At 41.8% G+C, this 24,237-nt stretch overlaps 1 protein-coding gene and 1 long non-coding RNA gene across 2 annotated transcripts; both read left to right on the top strand.

The window, feature by feature from the left end:
- The first annotated feature begins 12,093 nt into the window (after positions 1 to 12,093).
- On the top strand, positions 12,094 to 18,216 carry LOC135407830 (heat shock factor protein 5-like). Its single transcript, XM_064643212.1, has 5 exons — positions 12,094 to 12,595; positions 13,273 to 13,575; positions 14,452 to 14,639; positions 16,826 to 16,946; positions 18,007 to 18,216. Exons 1-5 carry the CDS (start codon positions 12,103 to 12,105, stop codon positions 18,075 to 18,077), a joined length of 1,176 nt encoding a protein of 391 aa, XP_064499282.1. The 5' UTR covers positions 12,094 to 12,102; the 3' UTR covers positions 18,078 to 18,216.
- Positions 18,217 to 19,713: 1,497 nt separating this feature from the next.
- Positions 19,714 to 20,980, top strand: LOC135407831 (uncharacterized). The gene is made up of 2 exons (XR_010427036.1): positions 19,714 to 19,835; positions 20,014 to 20,980. It is a non-coding gene; the product is annotated as an uncharacterized LOC135407831 (long non-coding RNA).
- The last annotated feature ends 3,257 nt before the right edge of the window (positions 20,981 to 24,237 follow it).

Below are 24,237 nucleotides of genomic sequence, written 5' to 3'. Positions count from 1 at the left end.
GACTCTCTGAAGAGGAGGGGTGGACTTCCAAACCCTTAGGGAGTCCCAAAATGCAGCAGCAGCTAGAGAGAGGGAGAGAAAGGAGCTGAAAAAAAAACCAAACCAGTCACCCTGAGAGCTGAGCCAGAACGGAATGCGGAGGAGGTGCCCAGGCCCTCTGCTGCTGCTGCTGCTGCTTCTATCATGCTACTGAGCTGAGACAGAGCACAAGTCTGGTAAGACTGAACTGAAAGCTGCCTTCAATGTTCTAACCCAAGAGGAGTGAAGATCTACAAGGAAATCCCCCGAAGGCTCGGGCTCAGGGTTGAAATTTCCACAAAGTAAGAACCAAAATCCTGACTGTCATACGTAAATCTGCTGCCTTGGGAAAAATGAAGGACACTAACCAATTCCACAAAAAACTGAAATGAAGGAACTGTGGCCTGAGAAGTGATAGAAAGACTTTTCTCTTTTCTTCTTGGACTTTCATTGAAGAAAAGGAGAAATTTAATTTAATGCAAATATATATGTGGGTGTAAATAAACCTTTGTAAATATTTTCCCCTTCCCCTAATAATGAATGGTTGTGTTCTGTCTGAAAACTCTCCACATGAGGTGAAAAAGATATCAAGTCCATACCATCACTAAACCCTCTCACAGGGGCAACCCGGGGGGGGGGGGGGGCTTGAACTTAAAAATTAGATTCTTGGGAGTTTCAAACCACCACACAAGGTCATGACATAAGGGATCCATATTAATTATGAAAAAATGAGCATGTAAAAATGAATGCAGTGTGTAATGGGATTGTTCAGTTTATGTGGTGCAATAAAATAAAATGTTGTAAAGATGAAAAGAGAGATTTAACCATAATTGAAAATGTACCCATACAAACCTGCTGGGATCAGGAAGGTTTCCTGTCAATCATTTCATGTGTCAAATAAAAAAATACCTCCAGAATAGGCTGATGACTAGTTTTTGTACCTTAATCCTTGCATAGAAACTGTATCATGACAGCTAAATACAAAGTTGGTTTCTGGCTCTTGACAGTTAATAATTTTTAAAACTGGAACTGAGTTGCCTCTATGCCTAAATTTGCATGAATTAATATTTTTCACTATTTTGCTAACTGTTAGTGACTTTCTCAGAGCCATGAAATGAAAGGTCTTTAAGTCTTCATGTAATTTAAGACTTTTTTTTATCTTTATTATCTACCCTGTATACTGCACCAGATCTCCTATGGTGGTTGACTGACCTCAGCAAATTGTGTAAACACAACTGAATTACGGTCTAATTATGAGAAGAACCATTAAAGCTGTTGGGTTTTGGGGGTTTTGTTTGTTTGTTTTCATTTTGTATAAGGGAAAAGGAAGAACACCCAACTCAGCATAAAAAGCATCTTTAAATAAGCTCAAACAGTCAAAGTGAGCTTATACAGGTATTGTTTATGATACAAGTTTAGGAACCTCTTCCGAATTTTGTCATTTTATATGATCATATTATTAGTGGTACTCCAGTTTTACACGTTGCTCTTTCTCATCCCGGACTTCTTTTTCCAGCTAACAGTCCTCCCATTCAAAAGTTTCCTTTTTCTTTCATAAAAGGAAAGGACTGAATGTGCTAACAATAACTCATACTTCATGATCTTTACTAATCACTGTGATGTACATGTTGGTTTTTTTTGTTCTGCCTGATTGATTTGCTACTTCTGGGTATTTTCACATTTAATGATTAGCAAAGTGTTTGCAATGACCTGAGTTTAAATCATGAAATAGTCAACAGTTCAGTCTACGGAACTGTTAAGTGAAGTACTCTGGAGAATATTTCAAAAATAATTTTTAAATTAAAACCAATGTCAGCTCACCCTCTTAATAATTCAAATTATTTTCACTTTAAATGTAGTCCACTAGAAATTATAATGCATGATTGCCATCAACATGAAGCTGCACTGAAGGCCCGGGCTAATACAGGTAATTGCAGTCAGTCAGTGGATGACTCCAGTGAAACTAGGAGCATTCGTATCAGCTACAAATTCTCTCCTTGCTCATTCAGTGCAGTGCATGTTAGAAAATGGGTTACCTTCATTGAAAGACAAATGGCACCAGAAAAAAATTAAAAATATCCCATGACTTATCAAGCTTTGAAAACCATACTGTTAGTCCACAGAACTTTTTTGATTCAGGTTATTAGGCTGAGAAAAGTTGATTCATTTATATTTAGGATTTCAAATATTTTTAAACTGTAGATTTTTATTGCACAAGTGATACTGATACATGACCTTTTGGAAACAGTGGATTAGAGTGTAACCCAGTCATTTCCTGCTTTGGAGGGTGAAAAACTTTTGTTGTTATTGCTTCATGAGGCGAGGCAGGAGAGCTTTAACTCCCTGTCCAAAAGACACACTGCACACTACTATGTTTACATTGGTGTCTTCTGGAGATTTTTACCTAGGTGCATTTAGGATGGAGGAGTGTACTCAGAATTTTCCTAAACAAGATGGAATTTCTGCATTTGTTGCAAGTCTCTGAGAGACCAGAAAAAAGTACTTGAAAACCTGAATCTGAATTGGATGTATCACACATCAGGAGTCCTGACGAGGTCTAGGCAAAATGAATAATCCTGACTGCCTCTTACATAGCCCAAACACAAATTCTGATCATATTGGCTGGAAAATAATTTAAGATTCCACAGACAGATAAACAAAAGTATTTCATCTGGTTCAAGGTAAAAAAAAAGCAATCAACTCTTCATTTCCCAGTAGCTGTCTGAACCTCCCATATCTAATTTAGTATCATCGGCTCTCCTAAATTTCCACTCAGATCTGAGGACGTCATGTGTTTCACTCAGTGGTCTCATTAAACTTGACAAAGCTTGGATGGTCTTTACTGAGAAATGCATGGGATTTTTTTTTCCTTTTTTTTTTTTATGGAACAGGACAGCAGCCACATTCAGAAAAGACAAAACTATTGGGAACATGGTTTACAAGAGCCAAGGGAGCACATGGGGAAAAGCTGTTGAATAGAAACAGTACCTAAGGTTCAGTAAATGTTCAAACATAATTTTTATCTCCTTTCTTTCCTTCTCTCTCTTCTTCTTACTCCTCTTACTTTTTTCCCTTCCTTTCAAGAGACCTGCTGACTGCAACTGTGATTGTTGAGGTAAAGCAAAATATATGAAATTATGGTTCTTCTCCAAAAGAGGGGACACAAAAAATCTTACTGAAACAGAACTCTTTTGCTGAAACGGCAAGTCTCTGAATTATGTCCCAACAAAAGCTCTGCCAGCAGCCCTTAAAGTGCATCGGCCTCCATATGAATGCCCTGGATGGTGCCTTTATTGCCAGTGCTTGGGCAGCTCTGAGCAAGCTGCACATCCCTTGGCATCAGCTGTAGCACTGAGCTATGAGAGGAGAAAGAGCTTTCCTGCTCTAGAGCACTTCTAGAGCTTTTCTGAACACAGACCTGAGCCTTTTGTTTGTTTTATTACTTAAAATGCTGTCTTCACCTGGGCTGTGAGCTGAAATGGAGGATTTAGTACAGTCTGTTCCAAAAGTATTTCTTCCTTATGTCTGTTTCTCTAGGATTAATGTCAAAAACACAGTTTCTCCTCTTCAATGTACAGTCTCACTTTCTCTTGTCTCAGAGCTGTTATATACACACACTGACACAGCAAAAAATACATATTTATTAAATCTGAGTTTGAAAACTTCATTTTTCTCCCACAAGTCTCTTAAGTGCCACATCCCATATATTTTGCTTCAGTTGGAAAAGGGTTATTCCTCCGCTTTCAGAATCTTAAATCATCGCCTACAAAGTAAAAGAGTGGCTTTCATGAGCCCAAATATTCGAGGGTTTTACAGTTCTTCTAAAGGGCACTTCCACAGAAATGAGGGGTTGGGATTTATTTCCATTTCCTGCGTAACTCAGAAAGTCCATCTGGCTGCAATACAGTCTTGGAAGACGTGCCTTGCCCTAAATTGTCAGTCTGCACACTGCTGACTGCTGGGAGATAAGGTATGAGGCAACCCACCCTCCCAACTTACACCTCTGCCTTAGACTGTGTAAATATTTCCCCTGATCCTCAAAACCTTACACATTTGACAGTGTCATCCTTTGCTACAGGGAAAGGTTTTTCTGATGCCTTTTCCCAAACCTTCTAATGAGATTTTGAGACAGCTACAAGGTGAAAGCATCGGCTTTACCTCCCTGAACTCTGAAAGTAAATGGACCCATTCCCACTCCTTTAGATAGAGAGATACACTTGGATGTTTGGGTGAGGTGATACCCCAGCTATGTCCTAAATGCACTTCCAGCTGTAGGGTCTTCACTCATATAAGAACACCCACAGTTAAAGCTCTGTGTGCTTTGGCCTGGATCTTTAACTGAGTTACCAGCATGATGCTTTAATCACTAATTACAGCCTACCACAGCTACAGTGCTTTATGATATTATATATTTCTATATCACTAACTTGTTAGATAATCAGCTAAAGGCAAGGAGGCATCCCAAGTGAATCTGGACTATCCTTTACAAAGCCCTTTTCAGTGGAAAGGCTCAAAGGCTGTTGCTAACTCCAGTCAATTGTTTCTGTTTACATCTATCTCTAACTTGTAATCCACTGCTTTCAGCAGAAAAGCTTGCTTTTCTGTACTATAGTTCCTTGTTGATTTAAATAAATACTTAATTAAAGTTAAATTAATACTTAATTTAAGAGGCATGCTGGCCTTGTTAATGTGAGCACTCCAGATGCATGACTAATTTAGGAAATGAAGATGACATTTATGCTGCTGGATATGTTAGTGGTAGAACTGAATTTTCATTGGGACTAAAAAAACACTCACCTTATTTGTTTTGCTACCTAGACAAATTGTTCATCTGTGCATTAATATATGGATATTATATATATTCCTATTTAAGATATATAATTATATATGTAATATATCATATAATATATAAACTTAGCCATATTAATTCCTACAAGAAAGTTTCTGCTGGATCAGATATTGCAGAACACTTTCAGAGGGAGGGGGGAGAATTTGTGTGCATATGGGTGACACCAATGAATAAATTAATAGCTTGGGGAAAAAACTGTCACTCAGAAGAGTTAAGAGAATAAAACCTGCTCTTCTTCTCTTTCCTACCTGGAAACTTTGGCACAGCCTGGAACTATACCAAATGTACAACTACAAATATAAATTTATAGGGGAAAAAGAAAAAAAAAAAGAAAAATATTTTTGCATGTGTATCATGAACAGCAGGAAACATGGGAAAGCAATTACCTAACCCATAGAAGAAAAAATTATTTGCTGTCTTTTAATAATTGTTACATTTTTTGAGATGCAATGTTGCATTGCACAGTGCTTATTGACTTATTTTTTTCATTGGGAGCCATACTATTTCTTCTTACCAAAAAAAAAAAAAAAGAGAGACAAAAATATTTACCCAAACAATTTATTTCATTTTTGTGGTGCAGCAATAACACCATCATGGGAAGTTTAGTATAAATAGAATGAGCAAAAGTGCAACTGGTCTTTTAAATTACACTTTCCAGGAGTTCCAACAAGTGAACAGAGCAATTATAACTTTCATAATAGTCTCCAGTGTTAAAATTATTTCAGGAGAGAATTTTAGTCCAATATTTTAAAAATATGGTGTGACAAGGTTATTTCTAAATTAGAGTAATTAAGACCACTACAAACCAAGATCGTTATGCAGATTTTGTAGCTTTTCAGTTTTTGGTTTTCCTACTGACGCATTTCTACCCATTTTAAAGGTGTTCCAAGGCTTTTGATTGGTTTTTATCAGTCATAATAAAACATTCAGATGAGATTCATCTTTCATTCATTTATCTTTGCAGCGGAGTTGGACAATGGCTATATTTATTTCTGTATTTATGCATTTCCTGACTGGGTGATGGATTTAAAATCATCCAGACTGATTCCAGTTAATTTTGTCTAAAGCTGTTCAAGATCAGAAGGACTCCCATTTTTTCTCCTTGCTTTGATATGGAGATAATATTAAGCTCTATGTTCTTGGACAAAAAGTTTCTGTAACGTGGACTAAAATTTTGTTAAATCCAAACATCAACTTATGGTTCCATTTTATTCCCTAAAAATGTATTTCTTAAGGTGTAAGTGACAAAGTTGCAATTTTATTGCTTGTATCATTTACTGCAGGTATCCCGGTTTTCTGAGTATTGCATGACATTTAGCAATGCATGACACTGGAGTGCTGTAGCACTTATGAAGACCTCATACACGAGTTTAACAAAAGCCCTTTTTGTTAAATAATCATTAGTATAATCATCTGACATATTTAGATAAATAATTAAATTTTGCTGAAGTGAGGGCAAATGTAATCTCTGTACTATTTAATACAAACTGTACCACAGAGTTACCTTCCTCCACTCACACTGACCCATGGCTCATTGCCTTTCTGGGAAGACAAAACCCTTGTCTACCATCTTCAATGCAAACATGGTGATTCAGTCACTTAATCCCAAACAAGTAATTGACAAGAAATTGCTGACCATTTCCATTTCAGTTCCACTTGCTGCTCTCATTGCCTCTCATTGCACATGTTCATCTACCAGCCTCTGTTTTAGGATCCTCTTGGTTCAGTGTAGAATTATTTATTTTTCCTTTATTTCTTTCTTCAATTCATAGAAAATTTAGCTCTCATGCCTAGAGGCATTGGGCAAGACAGGAGCCCTATCTGACGTGCCATGCATGGTACACAGCACAGACAAAATCACTGCCTGAAATAAATTCAGAGTCTGAATAGTATTTTAAAGAAAACAGTTTGTATGTGAAATGCTGTACACCTCCCAGAGAGAAGATGTATATAGAAGCGTCAGAAGATACTTATTTTTAAGAAGAATTGGAACAGGTATAGACACAAGAAGAAGAATACTATGAACTTGAGCAAGTTCACAAATTACTGTAATAGATTTGACAGATTTCTAAACTCTGAATTCTGTAAGTCCTATCTACCTCTGAATCAATTCATTCCAAACCAATATGGTGCCTGAGGCTTCACACTGTTGGTTTAGTGCTCGGCAAAAGTCACTGGCAGACCTGAAAGCTATTAGCTGCTCTCAGTTTAATCACTACCTTTTATTCTGACTTGTTTAAAAACAGCTGCAGTGACTACAGTTTAAAAAAGTCCTGAAACCAAAAATTACATTAAACCAAAAAAAAAAAGAAAAAAATACCCCAAAAACAACAACACCCCCCCACAAAAAAATCCACAAACAAACAAAAAAAACCCACCAAAAACAAGCAAACACAAAAAAAACAAACAAAAAAACCCAACAAATAAAACAAACAATAAACCACAAACCCAAATACAACTGTAACGTGGACTAGTACTTGCAAACATCAAATGCTGCAGTGACACCAAGAGGTGAAATGCCAGTTTGCATTATGCAAGTACAAGGCCGAGCGTCAGTTTTAACACTTCTAAATTCTTTCCCATCTACATCTTCCTTTCTTCATCAAGTGACTAAGTGTCAGTATCGATGTTGTAATATATTTTTAATGGCTAAATATAGCTTTTGCTACACAAATCATGGATAGAAATCTATCTATCTTCCAAAAGAATTTTGTTCGGTGAAAGAGAAAAAAGGTTGTGCATTCCCCAATGGGTCTCTCTGTTCCTGCTTGTACCACATGTCAGACAATGGTGAGACAATTCACTGAGAGTAAGCCACTAAATCAAAATGCTCAGGACTTTTAAAAAATATATCTGTCATAGAATCATAGAATAGTTTGAGTTGGAAGGGACCTTTTAAAGGTGCTCTAGTCCAACTCCCCTGCAATGAGCAAGGAATACAATTGAGAAGTGTGTCTTTCCTCTCCCTCAATTTGAAGACAATCATCCTTTTGTGATCAAAAGGACCACAAGATGATTTGTAATTTGTCTTAAGGTCTTAGCTACACTCATTTTTGTGAGCTTTTCTTCACTGACATGTGGACTTTTTTGGATAGATGCCCAGAAATGATCAATCAGGAGGAACAGGCACAAAACATGGCTTCCCACTCACGTAGTAATGTCTTGTACTCTTGAGACTTTTGTTCGTACTGAGTTCTTTAGAACTTTAGTTTATCCATCCAGAGGCATTTTTTTCTCCATATTTAGAACTGGTACCAATAAAACATCAATACTGGGAATTTTTAGAAGTTTTTACTTGGTACTTTTGCTATATACATAATATTTTATTACACAATCCTACTATTTTTGTTGACATCATTACTGCATCTCCAAAATTGTTTACTCATGTCTATGATATATATACATTCCTCAGCTATCTTCATAGCAACTATGTCATGTAGGACATAGCCTAATAAAAAATCATTCTCATTTCCAGGTCCTAAATTGGACTGATGCAGGAATGTATTCCTAAGTACGAACAAAATTCTGCTACACATTTTAACTCTATAAATGCACTGGAAGTACAGACTTGATATTACTCAGATGTTAATTCAGAAATGCAACAAAAACTCATTAATTTGGAAATGAGCAGAGGTAAACAAATACTTTAGATATCTAGCTTTACTGTTAAAAAAAATCCAAAAGCAACTAACCCAGAATAATTAGTTATAAACACATTGACAAATTAATTCACTTGAATATCTAGAAAATAATGGAAGAAATTCCTGCATTAATGGACAGGAACTGCAAGTCTACTGACATTGAATTACTACCAAAAACTTGAGCTTACTAAATCAACTTCTAGGAGATATTGATTATGTAAGTAAATAAATTGATATCAGAAATCATGTTTTCTTTTATTGATATGGAAAAATATTATTCAGGATAAAAATTAAGGCGCTTATATTTTTGGTGCCACAGGAATTTTCTTATGGGAAATCGTCAGCCATTCCACACAGACTGAAAAAAAAATAAAATGCACAGGTGGTTTAATTGCCTTCTATATTTTTCGGGAAAACTGAGTTGTAGTTTTGTCAAGTTCCTGTTGTTCTTGTCATACGAATGAAGAAGAATCTAAGTGATAAAAACATATCATCTGCAGCAAACCTATATGGCTTTCTATTAATCTTCACCCCCATTGCCTGGGGAGCCATCCCATATCTATTCTGCAAGTCAAGAAGGTGACAGACAACAGACAAAGGTCTGAGCAGGGTCTTATGAGACTGACCTAACAGATATTGCAGGTCCAGAAAGAGTCATTTTAAAATTCTGAATCATGGATAATTTCTATTCTGGCCCAAAGATTAAAGGTATTAGGATACATTCTTGGCCGTGACAGAAAGTATATTTCTTCCTTTTTTATTTTTTTAGTTTAGAAGTTTATTTTATTTCCTATCCAGTAGATCCGAATTTCAGAAGCTGGAATTTAGGTGAGAATATCTACAACAGATATTTGAAGGATCCTTAACAAAATTTGCAAATACATATATACACACATACACGTGTAAATACACTAACAACCTTAAGCACCAGGTGAATGTCTAACTATGAAAGGGCTACACAGTATAATAGCTTGAAACCACCTGTAAAGGACTGATTAAAAGATGAAGTCTGCTTAGCCATTGCCTCAAGCATGGAGCTAAAAAGTCTTGATGCAACAGCTACACTGCTGCAGGAGCTGAACTGTTTGAAAAAGCTCCAGGAAGCACCTAGCAAGCCATAGAGGAGCAAAAAAGCTAAAAAGTGTTACAATCAATAACACAGCAAGGACTTAACTCTCCCAAATAAGGTATGCCAGGCAGATCTTGATGGGATGCTGGGGAACCAGCCAGTGGACACTCAGGGCCCACCAGGCAAACTTTGCTTGGATACTGGTGAAGTGGCCAATGGGCATTTCAGGGGCTACTATGGCGAGGGCATTTAAGGTGATGCCTAGGGTGGTATGGGGGGAGGGAATGCTGAGTGGACTGCTGCGGGAGCTGCTGCCACTCTATTAATACTCTGCCTTCCAAGGGTGCAGGACTTGGCTCTTCTCCTGGCTGACCCGCAGGAGGTTCCTGTCGCCCCTTTCTCAAGCCCCTCCAGTCCCTCTGCTGGGCAGCAGCACAGCCCTTGGGCCCAGGAGCCTCCACCCCCACTTGCTCAGAGCCATCTGCAGCTGTCTGAGGGGACACTCAGCCCTGAAGGTGAACAGGGTCCACAGAGGATAGCACAGGGTGTGCAAGCATGCACCCTGAGAACATGCAAATCTCAAGTTGACAGCTACTCTCCTCTATCTTTAATTTCTAAGTATTTTGTATTTTGCTTGAGCACATGCCTAAAACATTCAAGAATCCATCGTCGATAACAGGTTAACAAAACATAATTTTCTGCGATATTAGAATCCCAGTTTGGTTTTATTTTTGGCACATGATGTCCCGCTGTACCTTGCAAAGCTTTAGTCCTGAATGCAGATTCATATCTCCAGAAATCTGGGAGCCTTTCCCAACAATGCCTTCCCATCTAATAAAAATAGGAAAGTAGGGGCAAGAAGTTTGGAAAACACCAAGAGGGGCAGAACATTTGGGAACAGGGTAAATCAAAGTGGAAACAACAAAATTAATTTTGTTTTCTCTTTAATTACAATAGAGGTTTCCTTTGAGCTTCTGGATTTACAGACTGTCCCATGCATTTTACAGACAGTAGTCTGCTCAACAATATCGCTACAAGACAAGTTTTTTTCTCTTCTTTGGTTTACTTTTGACAAAAATATGTTCTGCTGAGACAAAATATCCTGGTTTACCTTTAAGATTCCCGCTCTGAAAGCCAATGCTCAGCAACATCTCTGTGCTTGTTAAGGAAGTTTGTTAAGTGAGTTCAAAGCAAAACAGTAGATGACAAAATGTTTTCAGTCCAGGAGTTGCATTACTTAATGGCTAGACATACCTCTTATTTCCTATTCCTTACATGAAAACACAAAAATTTAAAAGGAAAATGAGAAATTGAACCTACTTGGAAAGCATTGGTCTTGAAGAGTATTTTTCATTCTCCATCAGTCACAATATTTGAAAAAAACTTGAAACTGAGCTGCCAGCAAAGTGACGAGTTACTATATGGAAATATTTTATGTGACACATTTCTACAGTTTTCTAAATGGGATTTAATTAATTGAGTTTTATTCTTATTTTCACACACCCATGGTTTAATATGTACTTCTCTACTAGGGAACCTGTTATTTTACAATCCAGTCATTTTATGAGTTCAATTCTGACCAAGAGAAGCTTGAAGCAGTCAGTAAGAGCAAAAAATTTGATAATATCACCCACAAAATTGCTGAACTCTCTAAAACATAATTAATTCAAGCCAGCTATAAATTCAGCCCACAGAATCCTGAAATGGAGTGAAAGTAGGCTCTTCAAACACCTTACCCAGCTCCTTGCAACCCCTTTGTCGCTGTAAGAAGCAACGTGGTAAATGCCCATCCCTTGGATACAGCACGGCATAAACATCTCTCAGGTTCTCCAGATCCTCCAGTCTGTTTGATGGCCTGCAAGCTCATCCGAATATGGTGTCAGCTTTGGGGACAGGCCCAGCTAAAGGTCCTCAATTAACAAACCCCCTGTGCCGGCTGGTGTTTTACAGTGTGCACAATTATGTTTAAGCCCCACTTTGTTTGCCAGGCAAACGGTGATTGACAGGTCAAATCAAAACTGAAAGGACCAAGGGCCTCTGCTGTTTAGGAAAGGTTAGCGAAAAGCTCGCATCCCACACTCCATTGCAAAAGAAGACACGGATTCCTGATGGCTATGCCAGGCTTGCTCAGCCCTTGGACAGCTGCTCTCTGGCATTTCCACAGGGGTTTGCATTTAGCCTTGAAGACCCGACCTGTGTCAGGAGACCAGTGAGTACAAGAGCTCTTTCTGCTCATGGTGGAACCAACCAGCTCCATTCTACATTTGGTTTCTATCGACTCGCCGTGATTGCAGTTTCATGAGCTGCCGCCGAGCTCTGCCCGTCACTCCGGACCCCGCTCCCCCCCATTCGCGTCCCCGCTCCCCTCACGGCCCCTCCGGGCGCGCTCCGGGCTCTGCCCCGCGGGCTCTCCAGCGCCCCCCTCGGGCCGCGCGGCGCCGCCGCAGCCGCGGCCGTTGCGCTCCGGGCGTTGTGTCCTCGCGGCGCCGCGGGTCGCGACAGTCCGTCCGTCGGCGACCGGAGCCATGGAGGAGCTGCCGCTGCCCGCCGGCGTCAGCCCCAGCACCTTCCCCGCCAAGCTGTGGCAGCTGGTGAACAGCCCACGCGTCCGCTCCGTGCGCTGGGACCCCCGCGCCCAGGGGCTGCTCGTCGACCGGGCGCTCTTCGAGCGGGAGCTGCTGAGCGCGGGCGGCGCGGGCGGCGATGCGGCGGCGGCGGCCCCGGGCGCCTTCAAAGCCACCAACTTCGGCAGCTTCGTGCGCCAGCTCAACCTGTACGGCTTCCACAAGACGTCGGTGCTGGCGGGGGGCGGTGCCGCGGCCCTGCCGGCCTCTGCCGGGTCCCTGCTCCGCTTCTGCAGCCCCTACTTTCGGCGCGACCGCCCCGAGCTCCTGGTGCACATCAAGCGCCTGACCAGGGCCAACAGGGAGCGGCTGGCGGCCGGGCTGGAGGTGCGCAGCCGGCAGCCCAGCCGCTTCCAGCACCTCCACAGGGACCGGCTGCTGCCGCCCAGGGCCGGTGAGACGGGTGGGACACGCGGGGGGCGGGGGGTTGGAAATGGGAATGGGCACTGCCCCGAGCCAGGAGGGCTCCCTGCCCTTGCTGGGGCGGCTCAGCTCAGCTCAGCTCAGCTCACCCGGGGCCAGACAGGGTTGTCCTTGGGGAAGGCAGATCTGCTGGCACAGCCCGGGAGCTGTTCCCGTGTGTCCCGCTCTGCCCGTGGGCGGCAGCAGGACAGTCTCGGCTGGGCTGCGCTGGGAACACCCTCGCTCCTCGCTGGCGAGCTGGCCCAGCCCTGCCCAGGGATGTCCCTGCTCCCTGCCCAGCTCTGGGGAGGCTTAAGGAGCTCTCTGGGAGTCCGTGGGACACGATGGGTCGGTCCTGTGCAGGGACAGCTGGCGGGAGTATCCTGTGAGTTTTGTGCAGAGGGGAGGAAGACCTGGCAGGAAGTCTCCTGCCAAAGCTAGATGGTATTGCACGAGGATTGAATGAGTAGGTGGGAGCTAAATAGACAAGTTATTTGTTGTTGCAAATCCCCAGAACATAGGATTTTTTCTTTCTAACCCTGCTTGGGAGTATCTGAGATTTTATATTCCCTGATAGAAGTACAATTGCTGCCAAGGGAGGTGTACAGAAGGACCAATACTGACTCTCTATCTCCTTTCTTCCTTTCTTCTTCCACTACTCCTACACAGTGAGCTTGGGCCAGAACCTCTTTACTTTACCAGCCAGAGGTTTAGATGTGCCTCCAGTCCCTTCCAGGACAAGTCAAGGTGTTCAAAGCTGTAAGGCTTCTCCAGCACCTCGCAGTAAAGTGATTGTCACTCCAGGACATCTCAGGTTTTCAAGGGAGGTCCCGGTCACGTCCACATCCACAGTGCAGCCTGTGTTCTTCCTTCCACTGCTTCACCAAGGGCCTCAAACCGCTGCCATGGCCCTTCCAGAGCACAGCAGCTGCACGGCTTCAGAGCAGAACTCACCAGGCTACAATCCTGCAGGTATGGAAACAGCTTCTGCACTTGCTTTTCAAAACATACTAAAAAGTGATAGGTTTAAGTATCTTTCTTCAGTGCTCTGTCACCTGTTTATCTCAAGCGAGAATCAGATAGAAAGCGCAAGGTCTAAAAGGAAGAGAGATCTTGAAAGCAAAAAGATTCACTCTCTGGTTTTCCTGTCCTTCCTCCAGATTTAGAGCATCCCCTGGGGGTTTTGCACACAGCCTCTCTGTTGAGGTGAAAGGACAAGGAGAAAAGCATTTGGCCACAACTAGTCGGTGTTAGGTTGACTTTTATCTTTCTTTTAATTAAGCAAAACTAGGACAATGATAGGATAGTGCAGATTTTTAAGGTTATCTGTCCTGCAAAGAATGACATTACTTTTAGATGACGTCTGTGTGTTACCCAAACAGTCCTACCTGGAGAACACTGTTCCACAGCGCTGCTTTTTAGAATAAAATCGCAGTTCAGTTTTGGTGTGTGCGTCTGAAGATGTAATCTCGTCTTAGGTGAATCCACTTTCAGTGGTATGTTGTGATGAGAAACCAAAACAGCCAAATCAAAAAGCTGATGGGAAGATACAGAAGTCTGCAATTATGAAGCTTTTATGTGTGTGTACAGACTTTACAATCCATATTTTAATATTTTATATAATATATATAATTTATGTATAATTTCAATATACACATCAACTAGAATACTTTTCTTTAAGATTAATAAATCGGTAATTGGTCTTCAGATGACCTGAAGAGCACAAATACATTTCTGGAATTGAGTTTACTGTGTGATTCCTGAAATGTTTGATCAAAGGAAGCAATAGAGCTCTGCAAACCAAACCCAAATTCTGGAAGCCTGATGACCGTGTTTGGATTCTTGCAGCCACACTGGGGAGTTCAGCCCCCGATTCTCTGACTGGCAGTGCTGGTTCTGCAGCATCATGGATCTCCAGCTGGGCCTGTAATCCCTCTGCTGCAGACGAGTGGGCAGGAGTAGATCCGGAAGTTGTGTTTCAGATGCTCGAGGAGGTGCTTGCATCAAACCTGCCTGAAATGTTTCCCTTTCTTGAGGTAACTCCATTCAATAGCAATGCTGGGGGCTGGACTGACCTGTTTTTAATGTAGTTGCCCGCCTGAGAAGTAAAGGCTTCTTTAATTCAGCTTCTAGTGGACAGCAAAGAGTTTGGTTGGTAAAGTTAAGGTTTAAAGAAGAAGAGGGACTGAAAAAGTATCCCACATTCATGAGCGTGAGGTGGGTTAGCTTGTGTTGGCCAAATTAGGGGACTCATTTTCTTGGGAAAAATACCTCCTGCAGTTGCATTCACAGTGATGAAGTGGAAGCTTTGTAGGTTATAACATGATGTCTTGGATCCTAAATAAGAGAAGAGTATTTTGAGCACTGCCACTGAAGGCAAAGTCTCACACACAGTGAGGGGCATGTGAGAGGTCCCTCTGTTGCAGCACCAGATGTGGGCTCTAGCTCTTTTTCTTTTGAACCCCAAAGAAAGCCAAGAGCTGGACTGTACCTGGTGCTGCTGCCCGTGGCTCAAAGTGCTGTGGTGTGCATGTGCTGGAGCTGCAGCAGTTTATTGTCCTCTTTGTGTTTTGAGGTCTCCAGTAAAGTTTCTGGCTTGGAAATCCTCAGCCGGAGCAAACTTGCCACTACTGCTCTCCATGTCCCATAGCTTAGTCGTCTTCCTCTTGGGTATCCCTCTTTCTAGAAAGGGATATGTTTTCTAATCTAAAGTCTCTGCAAAGCTCCAGCCTCGATGGGACTGTTCTGCTCAGTGCAGTGCAGGGAAGAACATGTCCTTGCACCAGCACACACGGAGTTGGCAGGACTCTTTCCTTAGAGCCCTCTCAGTGTATTGGGTGTCACCTGCATGTTAAACATTGTCAGCTTTGACAGCTTTTGAACTGTGTTTGAGAAGTAAATCTCCATTTTTAAGGCCTTTTGGGCCCAGACTTCCTTGTTAGCAAGGAGGGATTAAGTGTGTGAGCCATGGAGTTGTTGGGGGGCAGGCGTTTGGGTTTCGAGGCCCCATGACTTGTGTAATTGGTGTGAAGGACAGTGCTGGTCCTGGATGTGAAATGGTCAAGGACTTATTGAAGTGGTCAAAGGCTTATTCTGTGTTGAAGAGCGATTCATGGACTATTAGACTTTTTGTTGGACAAGTTGCCTCTTCTGATTAGGAATCCCCTTTCTCTAACTCTTGCTCTTCCCAGACTTCTCTGGAATGTTCAGTTCCTGTACTGGCACAGGCCTTTTTGCTTATTGTTACACAACTTTGCCAAAGAATGTCTCTGTTTCTATTGATGTACGGACCTGTTGCCTTTTGTATATTTAACATTGAGTAAGGGCAGAGTCAAGGTGGGGAGTGTGATTTTTTGGCATTACCAGTATCTTCTTCCCAAGTGTGATGCCCTTTTGTCTACTGTAACATCACACATACCAGTTTTCAAAAGCGTTTGATTGCTTAATAGAAGGAAATGTTGCAGGCTCTGAGCAGTCATTCATCTCTAGGATTCTGATGGATAGGCTATGGCAGAAGAGATGAATATCCTAGAACTGGTCATAGTGAGAATATCTTTGTGCCTAAAGGTAGTTTCCAGGTGCTTAACCTTGGGTCTTTACTTCCTCAGCAGAGCAGAAACATAACTTGGTTGTCTGGTTTTGGGGAGCTTTTTACCCTACAGATTTTTGTCACATGATCATGGAAATACACCAGTTCAGTAAATGGCTGGCTGCAAAGTGCGTGTTGGGCAGCAGCAGAAGGCTCCAAAAAGGAAGCAACACCTTGTAATTTATTGTCTTAGAAGGAGGATGGGCAGGGGGGGTGGGGGGGGATTCCCAGCCAGAAATGTGTGGCTCATGTGTAGTTTTGCACCACACAGCCCTGTGCAGTGAGCAACCTGACACATGTGTGGGTAGCAAGGAGGGCACCTGGATTTCTGTTGACTGGTTTCTTGCAGCTCCTGTGATAAGTGAGGGCAAAGTTCTGACTGTGAGGACACACAGCCTCACTTAGTGTATTCTGGTTTTCTGATTTCATGTTTTGCTTAATAGGACAAGAGCTTTCACTTTGGCAACCTTAATTCTGAGTTTAAAGCACTTGTCCTGTAAACCATCTGAGCAGTGTTCACTTTGTGTTACACATCCTTCTGGAGCGTAGAACAGTTTTTACTGTGTCCCTAAAGTGATTCCAAGAAAATATCGAGTGATCCTTGGGTTTATTTCTATTTGTTTTTCTTTTAAGGGGAATATTAGTGTTCCCTCTGAGTCTTCAGGAGGGGGGCCTGGGAACAAGGCTGCAGCAGAGAAAGCTTTGCCTGGCAGTGCGAGCAGCGGGAACAGTTCCCTGGAGCCAAATGAGCCTGGTAAGAAGAGAGTCTATGTTCTTTTAGAGATGACCGAGACAGCTGCTCTAAGGCTGAGTGTTACAGGAAGGGGAGATCAGAGCAGCTGAGTTATTGTCTGCAGTGTTAGTGCTTCCTTGTGCCTTCAGTGAAAATATTGTGCTTGTACAACCTCACAGAGTACTCACCAACACACTTCTCTAGATGTGCTCAGACCAGGTGTTCTTCTGTGCAAAAGGGTGTGAATTAGATCAGTGAACAAAACCTGACGTTCTGGGAGTTGCGCCACCAACCCAGATGGGCTACAGAGGCAGTGCTGAGTAATGAGGTGACTATTAAAGCAACAGGGAGAAAACCCAGCAAACTGGTGATGTCAGTGTAGAAGTCCAGGCTTTTTGTCTCAAATCACTACCTACATTTAATACCAATCTGCTGATACCTATGCTGAGACACGTGAGAAAAACAAGAGGCAGAACATCCGAGGCCAAGCAATTCACAAATCCAGTAACTAAAGGGAAAACCTGAATGTCCCCAAATCAGCAAGACCCAAGAGGAGAGAGAGAGCACTTTAGATCTATTCTAGGGCAAAGGTGGTGCAGGCTGCTGGCCTTGTAGGGAGGCCTTTTCCCTCCCAGCTGTTCCTCCAAGAGCTGATGGTAGAGTTGGAGGAACTGTTGCTCACTTCAGAGGGCAGTTTCTAGATCCCAGATAACGATGCTGGTTAATAACTCAGCTCACATTGCCCATGAGTTTCAGCCATTTAAGTAAGGACTGAGGCCTTTGGCGGCACAGAGAAAGAACAAGGCTGGAGCTGTCTTTGTGAGATGTGACTGTCTCTGTTTAAAGCTCTTGTGCCATTTGCAGGGTGAGTGCTGGGACTTTATTGGGTGCTTCAAAACTTTAAAGTATTGAAAACTTGGAAGAATTCCTATTCTTTAAACAGCAGGCCTCAAATTCCCAAGTGAGAGCCTGCCTTTGAGGCCATCTTTTGCAGTCCCTGACAGGAGTACAACTGCTCGATGTGCTGCTGAGGAGAATGTACACAAGGACCCACAGTGACTCTGTTCCCTTTGTTTCCCAGAGGTCCATGAGCTGTACCTTGCCAGGAGAGCTGCTCTGCGTGGGAGGAAGCGACTGAGGGAGAGCCTGTGAAACAGGGCAGCTGGAATCCCTCTGTTTATAGTTATATTTAAAGATGGGTAGAGTTACATTTCTAGATATAGTTGCATATTTATATTTATAGATGTATAGAGATGAAATAATATATTAATAGCTATTGTTATTTTAACATAACATTTAATATTATTAGTATTGTAATTATTACTAATATCAATATATTAATAATTATATAATTATGTAATTTTATTATATTATCATATAATAATATAATTCTATATCGTTGTTATTAATATGTTTTATAGTTAGTACTATATTATTACAATATCTTATATTATTAGAATTATTTAATATTGTTTACAATTTAATATTTTTAATTTCTTTAAAAATATTATATATATTATTTATTTATATTTATTTATAGATGTACATATTTATATTTATATATGTATCGTTACATCTTTATATAGTTATATTTTTATATATTATATTTATTTATATATATACACACTACATATAATTTTATATCTAGTTATATTTATAGGTGTACATAGTTACATAGTTAGATGTATATGGATGTTTAGGTACATATATTGATGTTTGTATAGGTATAGGCTGCTTTCTCACCTCTGCTGCCTTTTCCATCCCTCACTCTTCCCGCTGTGCCGCCTCTGTCCCCGCTCCCTGTGCCGCCTCTGGGCTGGTGGCCGGGCCGGGGGAGCAGCAGCTCCAGCCCCAGGTCCCGGCCCCCCGCACCCCCATGGGACTGGGGGGAGCTTCTGGTGGCACCAGGCACCACTCCCCAAGGAGCTGCTGGAGGATGGTGAGGCTGAGGGGGCTGGGGGGGCCGAGGGGATGGCGATGCTGAAGGGACGGTGATGCTGAGGTGATGGTGGCACTGAGGGGACAGTGGGGCTGAGGGGGCTGGGGGAGCTGGGGGGGATGGTGAGAGCTGAGGGGATAAGGGAGTGGCAAAGGCTGAGGCAGTTGATGGGGCTAAGGGGCCTGTGACATTGAGATGATGATAGGGTCTGAGGCGAGTGGAGGGGTCTGAAGGGACTGGGGGAGCTGAGGGGACTCGGGGGCTCTGGGTTTGCCAAGGGCATGGTGGGGCCGAGGGGATAGTGGGGGACCAACAGGGAGCACAGTGGGGTCCAAGCCTGTCCAAGCCTGCTGGGCCACAGCACATGTTCCAGACTCTCCACTTTTGCCAGGACTGCCCTGAATTCTTTTTGAGCAGCAAGAGACTGATGAGGGCCAAGAGAGAGAAGCTGACGACCACCAGCCACATCTTGACCAGGGACCTGTTGCTGCTGCCTGAGACCCTTGGGGAGGCCACTGGGGCTGGTGAGACGGAATGGATGTGAGGGTAGTTTGGGGTTGGAAATGGGCACTGCCCCGAGCCAGGAGGGCTCCCTGCCCTTGCTGGGGGTGGTTCAGCTCAGCTCAGTTCAGCTCACCCAGGGCCAGACAGGGTTGTCCTTGGGGAAGGCAGATCTGTTCCCGTGTGTCCCGCTCTGCCCGTGGGCTGCAGCAGGACAGTCTCGGCTGGGCTGCGCTAGGAACACCTTTGCTCTTCACTGGCGAGCTGGCCCAGCCCTGCCCAGGGATGTCCCTGCTCCCTGCCCAGCTCTGGGGAGGCTTAAGGAGCTCTCTGAGAGTCCGTGGGACATGGTGTCCTGTGCAGGGACAGCTGGCGGGAGTATCCTGTGAGTTTTGTGCAGAGGGGAGGAAGACCTGGCAGGAGGTCTCCTGCCAAAGCTAGACAGTATTGCACGAGGATTGAATGAGTAGGTGAGAGCTAAATAGACAAGTTATTTGTTGTTGAAAATCCTCAGAACACGGGATTTTTTTCTTTCTAACCCTCCCTGGTAGGATCTAAGGTTTTATAGTCCCTGATAGAAGTGCAATTGCTGCCAAGGAAAATGTACAGGAGGACCATTGTTGACTCAATATCCCCTTTGCTTCCCAGATGTCCATCTGTACCTCTCCAGGAGGGCTGCTCTGCATGGGAGGGAGAGACCGAGGAAGAGCCTGTGAAGATGGAGCGGCTGGGATCCCTCTGTATATACTTATATTTAGAGATGTGTATAGTTATAGTTATACCTGGGTAGTTATAGGTATATAGATATTTACATATGTAGATTGAATATTTGTATAGGTATATTTATATATTTATCTGGTTATTTTTATAAGTGTATGCAGTTGTATAGATGTATAGTTATAGTGATGTAGTTATAGGTATATGGATATTTAGATAGGTGTATTGATATTTGTATAGATATATTGATATATTTTTTGATATATGTATATTATATTTATATCTGTATTTAATTATATTTATGTATGTATACAGTTGTATAGCTGTATAGGTTTATTGATGTAGCTATAGGTATGGATATTTAGACTGGCATATCAATTTCTGTATATTTATATATGGATTTCCTGTGTATATATTTATGTGTTATATATAGTATACCATATATAAGATATATTTATAAAAATATAAATATAATACACATTTAATACTTAATTATATTTTTGTCTCTATTTTTTTATCTGTTTATGTAGTTATATTTAAATATGTATGGAGTTTTATAGTTATATAATTTTATTTATGTACGTATAGTTATAGGGTTATTTAGATAGGTATATTTATATTTGTGAATTTATATATATAGGCTGTACAGTTGTAAAAATCTGTAATAAATTAATTCTTTAAACTTAAATTGATATTTGTATAGTTTTATATCAGTAGCACAGTTGTAGCTATTTAATAAATTTAATTTTTTAACTAAGTTGATTTTTGTGTATTTATGTATCAGCATCACGGGTGTATCATTTTGTAATGTAATTTTTAAACTTAAAGTGACTTTTGTGTATTTATGTCTCAGTCACAGGGGTGTAGCTATTTGTAATAAATTTCATTTTTTAACTAAGTTAATTTTGTGGTTTTATATATCAGCAGCATGGGTGTATAATTTTGTAATAAATTTAATTTTTTAACTTAAATTGATTTTTGTATTTTTATTTATTGGCAGCGCAGGTGTAGAAATCTGCAATAAATTTTTAAACTGAAATAAGTGGTTTTTGAAGCAATTAGCAGATTTTTGCAATGAGAGAAGGGGACTGGGGGAAAATATCCAGGCATGCCCAGCAGATCCCCCAGTTCCAGTAAAGCTGGGGAATGAAACTGCAGATTTTGGATATACAATGGAGCCACAAGCTTGGCAAAAACTCAGTGCAAAGGCCTACTAAGATAACATGACTCCACTCAATGTAGAACTCAAACCAGGAGCAAACCTGGTAAGGATAAATCTTTTAAAGTGAAGGTGACTCCTTGGGGCCTTTCCCTGCCACAGGTTTTGTCATTTTTATTCAAAAGAGGAGGAACTTTATCCCAGGAGGGAAAGTAAACTCCGTATGCATCAGTAAGGTCTGGATGATATCGGGTGGCCTGAAAAAGTGCAAACTTTTTCTCAACTTTGACCACAGTCGATGTCCTTACTAAATCTTAAAACAATTGTATAGTGCATGTGCTATGGCTGTATCCCCTCCAAAAAAAAACATGAGAACCAAAAATCAGCCAGGAAATCAATAGAAAACAATGGGCAACAGAAATTACGCTGACTCACCTGGCTCTTTTCTGCGCAAATATCACATCTTCAAGCAGCATGCCCAATGGAAATGACCTGGGACAAACTTGAAAATGGTGCTAAAAGAATTAATCTTGGAGGGTAGAAGATTTATGAATCTATTTGCAGAACACTGGTGTGAAGGACAAGGAATCAGAATGGGGAAAATCTCAGAAATGGAAAAATATGTAGAGCAATTGAACGGACTTTATGATGCAGGCTTTAATAATAATAATAATAATAATGGCCAGTCTTCGCAAGCGAAGATTTGGGAAAGGTCATAAACCCTTCGAGCCTGCGCAGTGGATTTTTTTAGGTGAGACACAGCGTGCGCTGAACTGAGCCCACCCTTTAATCCTGAGGTTCATCTGCCGGGGCCGAGCAAAGCTTGGACAGTGGCAGTGAGGTCCCCAGGACGTAGCTGGATTGCCATACAAGGCTGACGAGCTCCAGCTGCCCGGGGGGCCGGGAATTGAACCCGGGTCGCAGCGGTGCGAGTCCTGCACTCTAACCACTATGCAGGCTTTATAGTTATTATGTATACACACATTGTATGTTCCCCCCCCCCCCCCCCCCCCCGAGTTTGTATCTTCCGGGCATATCCCGGCCTGTCCACCTCCCTGCTCCCCTGTTTCTCTGCTGATTGGCTGGAGGAGCTGCGGGGAGGAAACAACCTCCATTCGCCCCTTCTCTCCCTGGTTCCTCCCACGTTCCTCCCTCTTTTGCCTGTGCCCCTATCCTGATTTGCTCCCCCGTTTGTCTGTCTGATACCCCACCCCATGTTCTGGCCCTTTCCCTACCTGAACCGGTAAGAATCTGGTGCATGCCTGAATAAACCATTCTACCTGCATCCCACCCTCGTGTAGTGCCACGGTCCCATCCCCTCTTCGGACCGCGGCACACTGGTGCGTAAAGGAATTAAATAATCAGAGGATGACTAGATGATGAGCACCAAAAGAATCTCATAGTTGTAACAGGCTGAATGAAGTTCACAGAGATGCTTTTGGTCTACAGAAGAGGAGAAGAAAAGTTTATGTGATAAAACAACAAATGTAGGAACTTACCATCCCAGTGGAATTACAATTATCACCAAAATATATGACTGATAACTTTACCTATGAGAGGCAACATATCTGTGGAACAAAATATTTATAGCAAGGCAATGAACTACATTTCTTAACTGTGTGAGAAATAGAAACCCAATCGGGCAATTTCCAATCAGAATTTTATTATATGATAAAAGCAATTTCAGCGCTGGGTGATCAGGGATGGGGTCCAACAACTCCCAACGCCTGTCACACCCAAAGAAGATAGTTGTCCTACATTTATTTCCAGCTACTTCATGAATATTCATTATACATAAGCATAAACATTACACATTGTTGAGTCAGACATTCAACAGATGTTTTTGCTACAAAGTTATAACTTTCAAGAAAGGTCCTATTATCTAGCATCCATAATATATTGTCAAATCAGACACTCTGCAGATGTTTGCTTGCTACAAAGTTATAAATTTCAAGAAAGGTCCTATTATCTATCTAACTAAACAAAATTGTCTCACTATAAATCCTACACAAGGTAAAAGGGAGGTAACTTGTTTTATCTCTTTATAGGGGCCCAATTAAGTTTTACGACTTGTTTTTCTTTTCTCTCCAGGTCATATTGACCCTTCACTGTTTCCTCTTAGTCAACTCGAATTATTTTCTCAATTTATCACAACTGTATGAATATTTCTGTGAATATCTGATGCAAAAATATATAGCTGTCAGGTCTGAGCCATTACTCACCCAAGGCTATAGTGGAAAATTTCTTTGTGGGCACACTGTTTTCTGCCAGTTTATGAACTTCTTACCTAGTTCTCAGTTCACAAATTACTTCTCCATGTGAACATTTTCACAGTGCAAAGCCTGTGGAGTAACTTTCTAGAAAAAATGCTGCTTGTTTCAGGAGAAGTATTGTCCCTCATTAATAGAAACTATCCCCAAAGCTTCAGTGAAATCTGGGAAAAGGCTAAAACTAATCATTGAAAAAATACTTTAAAAAACCTTGTTTTTACTGGGGCAGGTACAATTGATTAAAGGGTCTACAGGCTCTAAGACAATGCTTCTGGGGGGGTCAGGATATAGCAGGAAATCTTCTCAACACCTGGTGAGCAGAGTTCTGTTACCTTGCATCAACCTGTTTTGCCGGTATGGTATTTTCCTAAGAGCAGCTGCTTACCTCCAGCAAGGAACAGGCTACCACAGCTGGGATAAAACACGCCAACTGACAGACACTTCAGGTCAAATGGTTGCTATATCTCTTCCTTCTATATTCTCATATGACACTTTTCTATGCCGCCCAACTATGGCTGAAAAGTGCTCGTTAGTGTATCACAGCTGTCTGTTTCCAGATGAGACACTGTGGTGCTGAGAAAAATATCAAAGACTGTGTTGAGCATTTAAACCAGAGCCCTCATTAGCATGAGAGACACAAAACACATTACTATCGAGTACACAAACACATTTACCACCCTTTCATCCAACAGCAACAGCAGAGGGTGGTTTAAATCCAGACTTAGG

The sequence above is a fragment of the Pseudopipra pipra genome, chromosome Z (assembly GCF_036250125.1).
Source record: "Pseudopipra pipra isolate bDixPip1 chromosome Z, bDixPip1.hap1, whole genome shotgun sequence".
In the NCBI taxonomy this organism is placed as follows: Eukaryota; Metazoa; Chordata; class Aves; order Passeriformes; family Pipridae; genus Pseudopipra; species Pseudopipra pipra.
This window is presented reverse-complemented; position numbering and strand designations above follow the sequence as displayed.

Excerpts from the sequence above, each read along its gene's own strand:
- LOC135407830 (XM_064643212.1), top strand. The coding sequence starts at position 12,103 with ATGGAGGAGCTGCCGCTGCCCGCCGGCGTCAGCCCCAGCACCTTCCCC. Across the intron at positions 12,596-13,272 it reads GCTGCTGCCGCCCAGGGCCG|TGAGCTTGGGCCAGAACCTC; the intron begins GTGAGACGGGTG and ends ACTCCTACACAG. Across the intron at positions 13,576-14,451 it reads ACCAGGCTACAATCCTGCAG|CCACACTGGGGAGTTCAGCC; the intron begins GTATGGAAACAG and ends GGATTCTTGCAG.